Consider the following 16,571-nt stretch of genomic DNA (forward strand, 5'->3'; position numbering starts at 1 on the left):
TTAGAGTGGAGCTCCGCTTTAACTACATTTGTGATAAATCTTTTTATCTGTGCATTAGCTGACCACCTGTTCCTAAGACTTCCGTCTAGATTGTTTATTTTTTTTTAGGGGTGGCGTTGACAGTGTCAGTGTGTTTCTTATTTTACTTTTTATTCTTTTTACAATTTAACCTTTTTAAATATTTATTTATTATAATTATTTTTCTTTTTTTTAGCCCTGTTGGAGGGTGGTTTTGGTGCATTCGGAAAAAGAAGGAACCGGTAAATTACATATTTACTGGCTCCTTCCTCCGCTGTCTATCCTGACAGATCGAGGACAGAGGGGGCAGAGGAGCATGGAGGGGGATCAAGGAGCATGGAGGGGGTCTGAAGGAGCATGGAGGGGGATTTAGGAGCACGGGGGGGGCCGGAGGAGCATGGAGGAGGATATGGGGGACAGTCAGGGGTGATCGGTGCGGTGCTGGGAGGAGTTACAATCACAGATCACCCTGTATAGATTTCAATAAAGCAGCTGAAACCTGCGAGAGGAAGAGGAGAAGCGGCTTTATTGAAATATATACAGGGAGATCGGTGATTGTAACTCCTCACTAAGGATGAGCTCTGGCGTGTTCGCATAGAACACATGCAGAACCCGCCAGGAAGTGTGCACAGCGCTGTGCTAATCACAGCCAGGGAGACAGTGGCTGCAGAGATTGGGAAATGTCTCCCTGGCTTTTATTAGCGCAGCGCCGTGCACGCTTCCTGGCGGGCTCTGCATGTGTTCTATGCGAACACGCCTCCCTCACCAGAGCCGCACTGATCACCCCTGACTGTCCAGGTATTGGATTAAGCATCTGAGCAATTCCCTGACTACAAGTACCCGGGTTAATGCTCGATATTGGCACCGATACGAGTATCAGTATCGGGACAACCCTACCTTTTATCATTTTGCTTCTACTTCACAATTATGTGCCACATTGTGTTGGTCTATCACATAAAATCCCAATAAAATACATTTACACTTTTGGTTGTAACATGACAAAATGTGGAAAATTTCAAGGTGCTTTTTTAAGGCACTGTAAAAGCAGTCCGACAGAGGAAACGGTTTCCTTTTTCCAACAGAAATTGTGATATATCTTTTAAAAGGCCATTACTTATAAATAGATGCGCAAAGAAGTCTCATTTACCATCCAAGCATGTTCTGCTGTACTATGTAGCGCTACCCCTGCAGGAGCTGCTGGCAGATTTGGGGCGTCTGCTCCTGTTACAGCCCTGTTTGAGGCCTCAGCCTCACTGACACCACCAGGATATCTCTCTTTACACTGTAATTAGCACACAAGAAACTGTATGGAAAATAGCAGAATGTATTGGCAAGTAAAGTCAACCAACATAAAGCATAATAAAGGAAACCCAACCAGATTTACAAAGTTCCTATCACGCTTACCCTTAACGCAGGTGTTCAGACACTATAGCTCAGGGGAGGGCTGGCAGCCTTAGGCCTGGGGGGCAAGTCCAGTCAAGTGGCCCATAGAGCGTGGAAAAGTGATGGATCGATGAAAACGATTTTTCATGATCACAAGAGTCCGCACAGAGGCCCCCCTTACATCAGAGTCTGCACAGAGGCCCCCCTTACATCAGAGTCCGCACAGAGGCCCCCCTCCATACATCAGAGTCTGCACAGAGACCACCCTTACATCAGAGTCCGCACAGAGGCCCCCCTTACATCAGAGTCCACACAGAGACCCCCCTTACATCAGAGTCCGCACAGAGGCCCCCCTTACATCAGAGTCCGCACAGAGGCCCCCCTTACATCAGAGTCCGCACAGAGGCCCCCTTACATCAGAGTCCGCACAGAGGCCCCCTTACATCAGAGTCCGCACAGAGGCCCCCTTACATCAGATTCCGCACAGAGCCTCCCCTTACATCAGAGTCCTCGTGTCTGTGCAGAGAGAGAAGGGGATGTCAGCGCTGGTGTGCGCTGAGGCTGAGCTATGTGTGAGACGAGACATAGCTCAGCTCTGCAGCCATCTACCTCGGAGCTGACACAGGCACGGCTGCACAGTGGGAGGTGAGCAGCGGCCGTGACCTGTGTTAACAGAGCTCCAGCAGGCATATTCCTGCTCTGCAAAAATAGCATTTGGTAGTGGCGGCCGGTGGCTGTGCATAGTGTCACCAGCCCGGGGGGAGATTTCCACCCTGTCCCCCCTGCCAGCCCTCCCCTGCTATAGCTGGCTACTGTGTTCTTCACTTATAGCAGCCCCCTTTCCCATAAGGCAAGCAGGCCTACCGCTACTTGGTTGCCCCGGGACTTATAAACAATGGCCCGGATTCAAGAAGCAATTGCGCCTGTGTAACCATAGGTTACACAGCGCATTTGCTTACTTGCCCCGGCGTTACGAATGCTCCTGATTCAGGAACATCGTAACGCCGACTGCAGCCTAAGGCTCTTATGCCACGCATATCTTAGGCTGCATTCTTGCGATGGCCGCTAGGGGGCGCTCCCATTGTGCTCAGTGTATAGTATGCAAATTGCATACTAACACCGATTCACAATGTTGCGCGAGCCCTGCGTACGCAATTTACGTCGTTTCCGTACGGCGTGTTTAGCGTAAGGCTGCCCCTTCTAATAGCAGGGGCAGCCAATGCTAAAGTATACCCGTCGTTCCCGCGTCGTGACGTTTGAATTTTACGTAATTTGCGTAAGTGATTCGTGAATGGCGCTGGGCGCCATTCACGTTCACTTTGAAGCAAATGACGTCCTTGCAACGTCATTTGCCGCAATGCACGTAGGGAAAGTTTCCCGACGGAGCATGCGCTCTACGCTCGGCGCGGGAGCGCGCCTAATTTAAATGATTCCCGCCCCCTACGGGATCATTTACATTAGGCGCCCTTACGCAGGGCAAGTTTACACAGCGCACACGCAATTTACGAAGCTACTGCTCCGTGAATCGCGGGTAGCGCAGGAAATTTGCGGGGGCGCAGGGCAAAAACGCTGCCCTGCGCCTCCGTAACTAAGGGGCAAATCTACCTGAATCCGGGCCATTGCTATAGTGCCTGGCTACCACACCGGGGCATGCGCATACTGAGCAAAGCAAACAGGTACTTGCAGTTGACAGAAAGGCAGGGTTCAATGACAGTCCAGGTACGAGGCAAGAACAGTTCAGAGAATAGTCGATATCCAATCCGAGATCGTCAATGAGGTAATCCAATTAGCAGAGCAGGACAGACAAACAGGCAGCTTGCTTAAATCACGTTTGGTCTCACTCAGAAGGCCCATACACACGGTCTGACTTTTTGCCAACAAACTTCAAAATTAGGAAATTTTTTAAAATAGTCCGACCGTGTGTACGCTCCATCGGACAAACTTTTTCGGGTTTCATCGGACAAAAAGTTCGGTCTGCAAACGGACAAACTTTACGTCAACAAAAGTCTGCCTAGTCCGACCGTGTGTACAGCAAGCAATCGGACTTTTGTACAAAGTAAAAACGCGCATGCTCAGAAGCAAAGACCAGCCGGAAGCGTTCTGTCTGGTAGAACTAGCGTTCGTATTTTTAAAGAGCACATTCCTAACGCAGCAAGTTCTGAAATCAAGAAAAGCAGCGCACGTTCTCTTCTTCTTTATAATGTGATAATACTAAAAGCTGCCTTGCTGGTAATACTCACGGAGTAAAAACAAAGTTTGTTTGATGTCCGATCGTGTGTACGAGGCTAGAGACTGTCCACATTAATCATCTTGTAGGTGGATCCTAATTAAGCTCCTTGCCAGTGCCACCCACCTGTCCAAAAGTATAGACCCGCTTGCGGACACTGATGAAAAAGCTTCATTCCTCCACAGATATCAATATCCACAGACTTTTCACTAACATACAAGCCTCACACGCTAATATGGGCAGGAGAGTGATAGTTGCCCTTGATATTGGGAAGGCGTTTGCTTCAGTGGACTGGATCTACATGTGTGCAATGCTGGAGTGTATGGGATTTGGCACCTTTTTTCTGAAGAAGATAGATCCTCTATAGATGCCCCCAAGCTTCTATTTAGCTGGGAAACATGGTCTCCACCTCTTTTATGGTTATTCGAGATACTTGACAGAGTTATCCCCTGTCTCTCACAATTTTTACCCTGATAATGGAACCTATAGCTGTGGATCTCTAAACTATTTCAGCTTCCGGCACTGCGTCGCTTTAACTGACAATTGCGCAGTCGTGCGAGGTGGCTCCCAAACAAAATTGACGACTTATTTTTTCCCACAAATAGAGCTTTCTTTTGGTGGTATTTGATCACCTCTGCGGTTTTTATTTTTTGCGCTATAAACAAAAGAAAAACGACAATTTTGTAAAAAAAAAAAAAAAAATATTTTTTACTTGTTGCTATAATAAATATCCCAAAAAAAAAAATTCTCAGTTTAGGCCGATACGTATTCTACATATTTTTGGTAAACAAAAACAAAAAAAAATCGCAATAAGCGACTGGTTTGCGCAAAAGTTATAGTGCCTACAAAATAGGGAACAGAATTATTATTATTTTTATTTTATTTTACTAGTAATGGCGGCCGATCTGCGATTTTTATTGGGACTGCGACATTATGGCGGACACGATGGACACTTTTGACACATTTTTGGCACCATTCACATTTATACAGCGATCAGTGCTATAAATATGCACTAATTACTGTATAAATGGGAGTGTCAGGGAAGGGGTTAACACTAGGCGGCGAGGAAGGGGTTAAATGTGTAGCCTAGTGAATGTTCTAACTGTAGGGGGAGGGGGGTGACTGGGGGAGGTGACCGATCTGTGTCCCTATATACAAGGGACACAGCATCGGTCTCCTCTCTCCCTGACAGGACGTGGATCTGTGTAACCGCCGATCGCGGGTGCCTGGCGGGCATCGCGGCCGCCAGGCACGCGCAACGGCATCTCAGTGATGCGGCGGGCATGCGCGCGCCCCCCAGTGGCTGGAGGCCGTATATAGACGGCCTCCCGGCAATTGGGATTCACACTGCGGCCGTACAAAGTCGTACGGCCGGCAGGAAGTGGTTAAAAATACAACTGTTTGGACCCCCTGTCTCTGTTCAAACAAATGGTTGCACATACTTATTCCTTTCTGTGAAATGACTAACCTCCTCGACTCACTTTAGCCCTTTGTCTGCCTTTTTTGGGCACAGTTTCAAGAGTTTAGTTCTTCTTTAAATTCTAAGTCCCCCCAGAAGCACAAACTCATTTAGATCATGTTGGGAATGTTAAAGCACATGCCACGTGCTTGTTTACCTGCTTGGCAGCAGAAGAGAGATCTGTTCCAAACTGTCAGATGAGTGCTCTTTTCTATCTTGGTTTAAGCTGGTGTAAAACCCTCCACCCCTCTAACCCTCCACCCACTAACTTCATTCTTTATCTCCATGGTGCTGACGTCCATAGAATTATTTTTAATCCTTAAGCCCTGTACACACGATCAGATATCTGATGGAATCTAATCCGATGGATTTTTTCGTCGGATATCTGATGAAGCTGACTTTAATCAGTCTTGCCTACCATCAGTCAAAAATCCGACCGTGTCCAACGCGGTGACGTAAAACACTACAACGTGCTGAGAAAAATGAAGTTCAATGCTTCTGAGCATGCGTTGACTTCTGATTCTGAGCATGCATGTATTTTTGACCGATGGGCTTCCACACAGACGATCGTTTTTTTCTATCGGTTTTTTATCCATAGGATAATTTTAAAATATGTTCTATTTTTTTCACCAATGGAAAACAAACCGATGGTCCCCATACACGATCGGTTTGTCCGATGAAAACGGTCCATCGGTCTGTTTTCATCAGACAAACCGATCGTGTGTACAGGACTTTAGTGTAAGGCCCCGTACACACGACCAAACATGTATGCTGAAACTGGTCCGCGGGCCAGTTTCAGCATACATGTTCGGTCGTGTGTAGGCGCGAGCGGGCCGAATTCCAGCAAACATTTGCCCGCCGGGCCTTTTCCAAGCAGACAAATATTCCTGGACGTGTTTTAAAACCGTCCGCTGGAATCCTGCCCGCTCGGACATGTACGGTCGTCAGTACAGACCTACCGTACATGTCCGAGCGCCCGCCGTCCCTCGCATGCGTCGAATGACTTTGACGCACGCGTGGAAGCCTTTAAATGGCAGGCCCGCCCACGTCGCCGCGTCATCGTCGCGGCGACGACGCGGACACGCCCCGCGTATTGTTTACGCGCGGACTTCTGTACGATGGTTAGTACAACCATCGTACAGAAGCCCTCTGGCAGGCATGTACGGTGAAAACGGTCCGACGGACCGGTTTCATCGTACATGTTTGCTCGTGTGTACCGGGCCTTACATGCATGAAATCAGCCTAGGTAACCATAATAGTATATTAAACTTACATTTCAGAAATATGGCAAAATATGTTATAGCTGGTAGAAAAGGTTTCTTCATTGATCAGGAAAAGGCAATCAGAATGACCAGAATCTTTGTTTTTATTTATTTTTTCATTATGTTTAGAACGTTCTGGTTATCAACTTATATTTTATTATGTCCATTTGGGAGGATTGCCCTTTACTTCCTGTCCTGGAATTTTTTATTATTATTATTATTATACACAATTTATATAGCGCCGCACAGCAATTTACAATGTAGAGGGGGAAAGCACAATTACATTACAGTTCAATACATAAAGTACAGGAGAGCCCTGCTCGTAGAGCTTACATTCTAAAGGGAGGGGATAGTGGTACAACAAGTAATAGCTGCAGGGAGTGATTTGTTGGGGATGGCTCAGGTACAGTTCTTAGGTGGATGTTGGATAGGCTTTCCTGAATAAATGAGTTTTCAGGGATCTCCTAAAGGTGGACAGGTTAGGAGCTGATCGGAAATACCGTGGCAGGGAGTTCCAGAGGATGAGAGAGGCTCTATAGAAGTTCTGAAGGTGAGCATGGGAGGAGGTAACAAGGGAGCAAGAGAGCAGGAGGTCCTGGGAGAAGCAGAGGGAACGATTTTGGCGATAACTGCAGAAGAGGGTGGTAATGTAGCTTGGGACAATTTTGTAGATGGCCTTGAATGTTGTGGTTAGTATTTAGAATTTTATACGGTGGGGTAGGGGAAGCCAGTGAAGGGATTGGCAGAGAGGAGCAGCAGTCACAAATCGGTTAGTGAAGTGTATTAGTCCAGCAGCAGAATTCATAATAAACTGAAGGAGGGATAGCCTGTATAAGGGTAGGCCATTAAGAGAGAGAGTTACAGTTATAAAGGCAGGAAATAACCAAGGAGTGATCAAGTTGCTTTGTGGTGTCGTTAGTCGGGAAGGGTCGACTAGTAGAGATGTTGTGGGGGTTAAGGCGGCAAGATTTAGCCAGTGATTGGATGTGGGGGCTGAAGGAGAGGTCAGAGTCAAGGATTACACCCAGTACCCTGGCATGTGTGGAGGTACCAATAGTTGTGCTATTGATCTTAATGGTAAAGTCATGGGGGAGGGGACCAGAAAGGAGGAAATATAGCAAGCTCAGTTTTAGAAAGATTGAGTTTGAGAAAGTGGTGTGACATCCATACTTAGATGTCATTCAGTAAGTTTGAGATCCGTGAGCAGATCGAGGGGGTGAGTTAAGGAGTGGAGAGATGGATATGTGTGTTGTCGGCGTAGAGGTGGTATTGAAAGCAATGAGATGTTATCAACTGGCCCAGGGAAGAGGTATAGAGAGAGAATAGGAGAGGCCCAAGGACGGAGCCTTGGGGAACCCCAAAAGGAGGAAGAGAAGTGGAGGAAACTTCAAATCACACTAAAGGTTCCTTTTTTTTTTTTTTGGTTTTAAATAACAAACATGTCATAATTACAGTACTTCCACTGTGCAGTTTGTTTTGTACAGAGTGGCCCTGATCCACCTGTTCTGGGGTCCTATGGCGGCTCTTGTGGCTCCTCCCCACATTAGATAACCCCCTCTGGGAAGCCCTCTCCCGAGGGGGTTACCTTGCGGGTGTGCTCCCGTCATTCATTCGGCATCCATAGCCACCAAATGTATGACTCTGCCCCACCCCCCGGCACCCGCATCATTGGATTGACAGCAGTGGGAGCCAATGGCTGCGCTGCTATCAATCTATCCAATCAAGAGTCGGGAACCCGTGGAGAGAGCGACGGCAGGGACGCGCCCACGGAAATTCGGGGCTTAGGCAGGTAAAACGGGGGCTCGTGGGGGCCAGACGCTGCAAGGTGTTTTTTCACCTTAATGCATAGGATGCATTAAAGGGGTTGCAAGGGTAAATGTTTTTTTACCTTAATACATCCTATGCATTAAGGTGAAAAAACATCCAACGGTACCGGCCCCCCCCAGAACCCCCGTTTTACTTACCTGAACCCTTGAAAGTCCCACGCGCATGCACGTGATCCTCTTCGGTTCCCAGCCTGGCCGTTGATTGGCTAGGCTGGACGGATTGATAGCAGCGCAGCCATTGGCTGGCGCTGCTGTCAATCACAGCGGATGACACGGCGCACCGGGGAACCCGTGGAGAGAGCGACGGCAGGGACGCGCCCGCGGAAATTCGGGGCTTAGGCAGGTAAAACGGGGGCTCGGGGGGGCCAGACGCTGCAAGGTGTTTTTTCACCTTAATGCATAGGATGCATTAAAGGGGTTGCAAGGGTAAATGTTTTTTTACCTTAATACATCCTATGCATTAAGGTGAAAAAACATCCAACGGTACCGGCCCCCCCCAGAACCCCCGTTTTACTTACCTGACCCCTCGAAAGTCCCACGCGCATCCACGTGATCCTCTTTGGTTCCCAGCCTGGCCGTTGATTGGCTAGGCTGGACGGATTGATAGCAGCGCAGCCATTGGCTGGCGCTGCTGTCAATCACAGTGGATGACACTGCGCACCGGGGGGCGGGGCCGAGTGATACAGTCGGCGGCTATGCCCGCCCCTGTATCACGGGAGCACGCTCGCAAAAGCTTTCCACAATGCGAGCTCGCTCGCATGAAGGTGGAAAGCTCTTGCGAGGAGGAGCCGAGACAGCCACCGAGGGACCCCAGAAGACAGGGTTAGGGGACACTCTGTGCAAAACGAGTTGCACAGTGGAGGTAAGTATAACATGTTTGTTTTAAAAAAAAAAAAAAAAAGTTTGCCTTTAGTGTTCCTTTAAGGTGAAATAACACAAAGGATTACAACCCCTTTGAGGGAATTCCCCTCTTGGACAGCTTTCACCTAAACAGGTATCCTCGTTGGAAGAGTTTCCTTCTTTTTTTTTTATATCCTATACACAAATGTTTTGCCATTTTAAAATGAATGGGTTGTTTTTCCCTTTTCTTTTTTATGTCTGTTTAACCTTTAATAAGTGTGCTAAATGTTCTAAAGAGTGCTGGAGGACAAACAGCTATAAAAAGGAAGTTCAGTAGTCTGAAACATATAATCGAAATGCTGATTTGCCGCCAGGTTAACTGGTTGTTACACCATAAGGTAAACAAGGAAGCTGTGAAAGCATCAAACCACTGTAAGCATTTAATCACTGTGTTCTTCTTGGTAATCCCCTTCACTCAACACTGAACACACTTGTCTCACCAGCCCACCAAAATAGTCTGCTTTGATAACTTTTATTGTAGATCTCATACGGAAACCGGTAATAAAACCAAAAATGTAACATATTTCAGTTTACCAATTATTAGATGTTGTGGCTGCGTTAGTTTTTTTTTTTTTTTTTTTATATATAGCCTTTTTTCCCCTGAGGATGCTTATTATAGATGAAATGCTTAGAAGCAGAGTTGCACAGCTTGATGTCACATCCAGCCATTTCCAGTAACCTCACTTCCTGTTGTTGGAACACCCACCGGCAGGGACGTTCGAAGGTGCTTGTATATTCTGGATGTACTAAGTGCCAGTATAGAGGCATAATTGTATGTGAGGCCTCGTACACACGACCGAGTTTCTCGGCAAAAAACATCAAGAAACTTGCTGGGAGATATTTTTTTGCCGAGGAAACCGGTCGTGTGTTCATGTTGTCGAGGAAACTGTCGAGAAACTCGACGAGCCAAAAAGAGAGCAAGTTCTCTATTTCCTCGACGGGAGTCTCAAATTGGCTCGCCAAGTTTCTCGACGGGCTGGTTTTTGACGAGAAACTCGAACGTCTGTATGCTAAGAAACCCACGCATGCTCAGAATAAAGTATGAGACGGGAGTAAAAGTAGCATTTGTAATGGAGATAACACATTTTTCAAGCTGTGAAGCCTCGTACACACGACCGAGAAACTCGACGGGCGAAACACATCGTTTTGCTCGTCGAGTTCCTTGTTAGGCTGTCGAGCCAAATTTCCCCATTCCCGTCGAGGAAAAAGAAGACATGCTCTCTTTTTGGCTCGACGAGATCCTCGACAGTTTCCTCGTCGAAAAGTGTACACACGACCGGATTCCTCGGCAAAAAAAGAAACAAAAAACAGCAAGTTTCTTGCTGGTTTTTGCCGAGAAACTCGGTCGTGTGTACGAGGCCTAACAGACTGAAAAGTGCAAATCGTCTCTTAACAAACTTTTACTTAAAGCGGAGGTTCACCCGTACAATATACTTTTTCCCCTTAGATGGATGCTCGTTTTGTCTAGGGGAATCGGCTAGTTGTTTTAAAATATGAGCTGTACTTACGGTTTATGAGATGCATCCTCTCCGTCGCTTCCGGGTATGGGCTGCGGGACTGGGCGTTCCTATTTTGATTGACAGTCTTCCGAGAGGCTTCGACGGTCGCATCCATCGCGTCACGATTTTCCGAAAGAAGCCGAACATCGGTGCGCAGGCGCAGTATAGAGCCGCACCGACGTTCGGCTTCTTTCGGCTACTAGTGACGCGATGGATGCGACCGTCGGAAGCCTCTCGGAAGACTGTCAATCAAGAAGGAACGCCCGCTCCCGAAGACCCATACCCGGAAGCGACGGAGAAGATGCATCTCGAAAACGGTAAGTACAGCTCATATTTTAAAACAACTAGCCGATTCCCCTAGACAAAACGAGCATTAATCTAAGGGGATTGTTTGAAAAAATAGATTAATGGGTGAACTCCCGCTTTAACACGCAAACACATGAGATTAGCAAAACCAGCCCCAAGAGTTTGGCCAGTGGAATCGAACTTCCCCTGCTGTTGTTGTATGTGTTGTATGTCACCGAGTTTGAGAACGAGGAGGTTTTGTCTTGACTGTGTGTACGCAAAGCAAGCTTGTCGAGTTCCTCGACAATCCTAACAAGGAACTCGACGAGGAAAACGATGTGTTTCGCCCGTCGAGTTTCTCGGTCGTGTGTACGAGGCCTGAGTGTATAATAGTGGTTTTATAAAGGGGGATTCGAATTTTAATAAACTGTTGCGAAATAATGGTTTTGTGGTCGTGATATTTTTCCTTGTAAGGCACGTTAAGGACTGTCTGGGAATCATTCGTTGTACTATTGGCATACTGAAGGAGTTTGGTAAAAGCAATAATAAACCCCTTTAGAAGTAAATAGGTCAAGGAGCTCTGTTGTGGAGCTTTGAGGAGTCACTTCACTGCTTGAACCAGTTTGGAATATTTATTGGAGCACATATTAAGTGGAGTATCACTAATATTGGTGCATCACAGTGGACTTTCACAATTTTTGTTTTTATTTATCATCACTGATTTGGCAAAGACACAAGGAGCACTTATATGTTGGTTTCGCTGTGTTTATAGTATTTACCATAATTTGTGATGTTTTGTAGAATTTATAGTGGTTTGGCACATTGGTTTACTAAGCGTGGCTCCTTCATATTATATATGGTATTTGGCCTTGCCAGTATCACTCCTTTGACAAAGGCCAATTGTTTTGGTTGACTTTTGTTGAAGGAGCTCGTTGCAAAATTCTAGGCCAAACAGCACCTGTATCCAATCCAATACAAACATTTTTTGGGTACTCTGACAGTGTCTGCAGTGGCTGTCAGAACACAATACCCAGCAGGAGGCTTATCCATCCTCTCTGTAGTGTTATAGATGTAGATGGAGGGATCCTTGTAGATTTGTTTTCATTCAGCCAGCAGGATGAACAAAAGAGATCTACACATGTATGGCCAGTTTAAAGCAGAGGTTCACCCTCAATCTGAACTTTATATTAGTAAGAACTGCAGCATTAATACATGTAGAATCCATTTTTTTTTTTTCGGAGGTAAATTTTTACCTTGATTCTGATGTTTTTCATCTAGCTTCCGGGTACTGTTCCCCGCGGGAGTGGGCGTGTCGCTCCTTTTCCCCGACGGGAGCTGTGCGCAATGTCTCCTGGTAGTTATGTGTCGAGATTCCCAGGAGACGATCTGTACTTGCAATAACAGTGTTCTCGCGCTATCTCGTGGGTCACGTGACTCGACAAGCGGGTCACGTGACTCGACAGGTGGGTCATGTGACAAGGGTGCATCACCGCTTCCAGGAAGTCTTTGCCTGTGGGCTTCACAATGCCCACAAGCAAGATGGAAAACGCCAGGATGAAATTTTAAAACTTCTCCTTTCTCATGGAAAACGAAGCAAAAACTATTAGAAGCGGCTAGCAAGTGAGTGCTACATTTAGATGTGTGTTACTATGCATTGCACATACAACTAAAAAATCGAGAAACCGCGGAACCTCCGCTTTAAGAGATGCAGAGTACAAATGCACACAGGTAAAATTCTGTAACATTGTGTCACTCCTGGGGCCGGGCTAAATAGCCTCACATCAACCAGCATCAGGTGATGATTACTTTCTGGGGTCTGCTGACTGCTTGGGGATAGATAGCCACTAGTGGACAATGGAACTACACCATTGAAGCCTGGCGACCCCACTGCCACCAGCAGGTGTTCTAGTACCTGACAATCAAGGTCCAGGTGTGCCAAGCTACTCCACTGATAGTGTTTGTATAATAGTAATATGGCAAATAAACTTTTTAGCTTGAGCTACAATGGCATTTTTTTATGATGTTCAAATGGCAATGGCAAAACTAAATTGTTTAAAGTGAACTTGTCACTTTGCTCACTGCGGGCAAAGTAACAACTCATTGCAGCCCACCTACTTTACTACTAATACTTACCTTCTCATCACTCATAGCTATGGTGTGCATCAGCTGGCGCCCTTGGAAATAGCTAGTACTTCCAGGTATGGGGGAACATGTAACCTTTTTAGAGCATGACAGTGTGGTTCTCATAAGCACATACTCTATATCTTGCTGTGCCAATGTGCAGAGTATTACTTTTCTAAGTTGACATCATGTTCAATGGTTTACTTTTCATACCATTGGTTGACATTGCAACTAATGTGGGGAAAATGTTGTGTTTTTGCTTTCTGCATTTCCACAGTTAGAATAAAGTATTATTTAAGACCCCAAAGTCATTGAAGCTAGCAGTCAGCAGTAAAACGATCTATTTGCTGCACAAAACGGAAATAAGCGGCGTATTCAAACAGCAAAGTGCAGCAACCAACCAGTGTGTCAGAATCCACATTTTCATGATCTCACCTCAGTAAAAAAATATGATTGGTTTGCTATGGGTTATTATTACACTTTTGGCGCCATACAGTTGTTAGAAGAATGGGCACACTGGGGGAGATTTACTAAAACTGGAGCACTCAGAATCCGATGCAGCTGTGCAATGGAAACAATCAGCTTCTAAGTTTAGCTTGTTCAATTAAGCCTTTACTGCCAAACATAGAAGCCGATTGGTTTCTATGCATAGCTGCACCAGATATTGCATGCTCCAGTTTTAGTAAATAAGCCCCACTGTCTCTGCCTCTATACTATGGCCCGGATTCACAAAACACTTACGCCAACGTTTCTCAAGATACGCCGCGTAAGTGTAAGTATGCGCCGTCGTATCTGTGCGCCGTGCCCACAAAACTAGATACGCCTGAAAATAGGCTTCATCCGACCAACGTAACTTTCCTACGACATCGTATCGTTGGCGCATATTTACGCTGGCCGCAAGTGGTACTCCCATTGATTTCCTATTCACCTATGCAAATGAGGGAGATACGCCGATTCACGAACGTACTTGCACCCGGCGCATAATATACGCGCTTTGCCTAAGTCCTACGTCCGGCATAAAGTTACCCATATAGGAGGCGCAAGTCATGCAAAGGTATGGACCAGGGAACACAGCCGGCGTATTTTACATTGTTTACGTAGTACGTGAATAGGGCTAGGCGTAGGTTATGTTCACGTCGTAGGCAGTGATTCGACGTATCTTAGGCAGTTGTTTCGACGTGATTCTGAGCATGCGCACTGGGATGCGTCCATGGAACGGCGCATGCGCCGTACATTATTCGTAACTTTATGACGCTCCGTCCTTCATTTACATGGGGTCACGCCTCATTAGCATGGCTCACGCCCACTTCCACCTACGCTGGCTTACGCTGAGGAAACCCAGCGTATCTTTAACAGCGACTGGGGGCGAGTGCTTTGTGAATACTGTGCTTGCCTCTGTGCGCTGCGTCGGCGTAGCGTATATTCGATACACCACGCCGGCATAAATATGCGCCAATGTATGTGAATCCGGGCCAATGTATATTGTGTAATATGCCCCTTATTTTGTCTCAGCTCATCTGTGATCAGTTCCTTTCCATATTCCATAGTCACTATGAGGGGACCTTTCTGAATTCTTAATTTGTATAACTTTAAAGAAAATAGAGAAAGATGATTGAGTCTTCTTTTAGGGCTTCATAACTGCCACAGTGGGGTGCAGAAAGATGAACTGCAACCAGGAATTGTGAACTCTGGAGTCTCTGGTGAGTCAGTACCAACACAAAACAAATATATTGGTTGGATATTGAGCTCACCACTTCCCATTAATAATCCAAGCAAGAGGTTTCCAGCGTTCTTAAAGTGTCACTAAGCCCACATCATAAAAAACAATCAATAAATGCTGTATTATATGTTGTTCATACTCACTCAGTCACTTTGAGATTCGTTTTCTGTATTCTGCATTAATCTAGTTGATTATGTTGCTCTCTATCTCCACCTTCTATTTATGTCCCCAATTCAGCTAGGGATTTTTGCAGCTGTTGAGGCAACTCTGCACATCCTCAGTTTTCAGTGAGTTTCTATGCTGAGCATTTCCTCCCTATCACATCTGAGCAGCCCATGTGACTATACAGTCACCCACGCGTATACATAGTGGTAAATGACAGCCAACTGCCCCTCCATGTCCACTAACCAGCTAAACATAATGTGGGTGGGATATTACGTGTAGATTAATGGAGGCTTCACTTCCCTCTTATTCTAAGTCACAAGCTGGAGGGGCCTGTGACTGGTAGAAATTCGCCCACACCATGTTATTTCCACAAAATAATAAAGATTGAATTTCATATATAAAATAGTTGATTGATACTATTTATTTATTTTTACTCTGTATTCCAAAGTCTATATTTTTGTTTTTTTACATGACACCAGAAGCAGAGCACTAGGAGTTCATTCTCCTTATGTTTTTTCTGCAGGCTGGAAAAGATCTGGGTAATGTGACAGCTGTATATTAATTAGGAAAAAGGTACTGTTTTTTTTTTTTTCAAATCAAAATAATACATACAGAAATAAAAGAGAAAATTAAACAGCATGTGTTTAGTATCACTTTAAGGAAATAAAGGAGGGGTTCAAAACCAAAATGATTGTGCTCAGGAGCTGTTCTGTAACAGTGGTTATTTTTTATTAATGTTTTATATACAAAATCACTTTAATATGATTATTCTTTCTTCGTCCTCAGCTGGCTAGAAGAATAGGATGAAGTAAGGTTGTGCAATGTACCCTCTGTGATGTCTTCCATATGTCCACAGGCCCAGCAGATGAGTAATCATGCTGAAAGGTAGGAATAACACTTTTTTTAAGAATTTGCAGCAACAAAACAGCAAGTGACTAACACACCAATTTGTCATTTAACAGATTAGGATTGTACCATTTTTTTTAATTGTGTAGCAATCTGCCCATTCAATTGTTATAAGGAAATTAAGCTTTTTAAATGTACGATTGTTGTCAAAGCAAAAATCATTTAAATAAGTGTTAAGAGTAGGGTTTATATATCTACTTGACTATACTGTATATAAGTCAGTGAAACCCATGTATAGGCTAGCAGACAAGGTAAACTAGAACAACCTTAGGGATAGCTCTCAAAACTTTTACAATCGCAATCCAAGGTTCCACTGTAATATTCTTCTCCCATATAATATTCTTATTCCCATTTAGCTAGCAAAGCCAGGTGAATGAACGAATTTCCTTCATTGGCCCTTAGTTAGCTGCAAGGTAGAGAAGGCAAAGACTGGGGCCCAAGGAATGTATGAGAAGCACCCAAAGGACCATATCTGGCCTCATAAGGCTCTAAAGTTCAGGACTTTTCATGTTTAGATATGAACCACAGTGTATGCTTCCCTTTGCAAACAGAAGCCTGGATTCACAGACATTGGCGCATATTTATGCCGCCGTAGCGTATCTCCTTTACGCAGCGCAGAGAGGCAAGCACTGAATTCACAAAGCACTTCCTCCCAAATCTGCGCTGGGTTTCTCAGGCGTAAGTCGGCATAAGTGGAAGTGGGCGTGAGCCATGCTAATCAGGCGTGACCCCATGCAAATGATGGGCCGAGCGCCAGACAGATACGTATCGCCAACTGCGCATGCGCCGTCCCATGGGTG

At 45.6% G+C, this 16,571-nt stretch overlaps 1 protein-coding gene across 1 annotated transcript in view; it reads left to right on the plus strand.

Annotated features, from left to right (window-relative positions):
* LOC120931544 (mucosa-associated lymphoid tissue lymphoma translocation protein 1 homolog) overlaps positions 1 to 16,571 on the plus strand; it is a 110,423-nt gene that overhangs the window by 16,267 nt on the left and 77,585 nt on the right. Inside the window, exon 3 of the mRNA XM_040343101.1 lies at positions 15,652 to 15,750. Within this exon, the coding sequence (XP_040199035.1) occupies positions 15,741 to 15,750 (10 nt within the window). The 5' untranslated portion in view covers positions 15,652 to 15,740. The remainder of the gene's footprint in view (positions 1 to 15,651; positions 15,751 to 16,571) is intronic.

The sequence above is a fragment of the Rana temporaria genome, chromosome 3 (genome assembly GCF_905171775.1).
Source record: "Rana temporaria chromosome 3, aRanTem1.1, whole genome shotgun sequence".
NCBI lineage: Eukaryota > Metazoa > Chordata > Amphibia > Anura > Ranidae > Rana > Rana temporaria.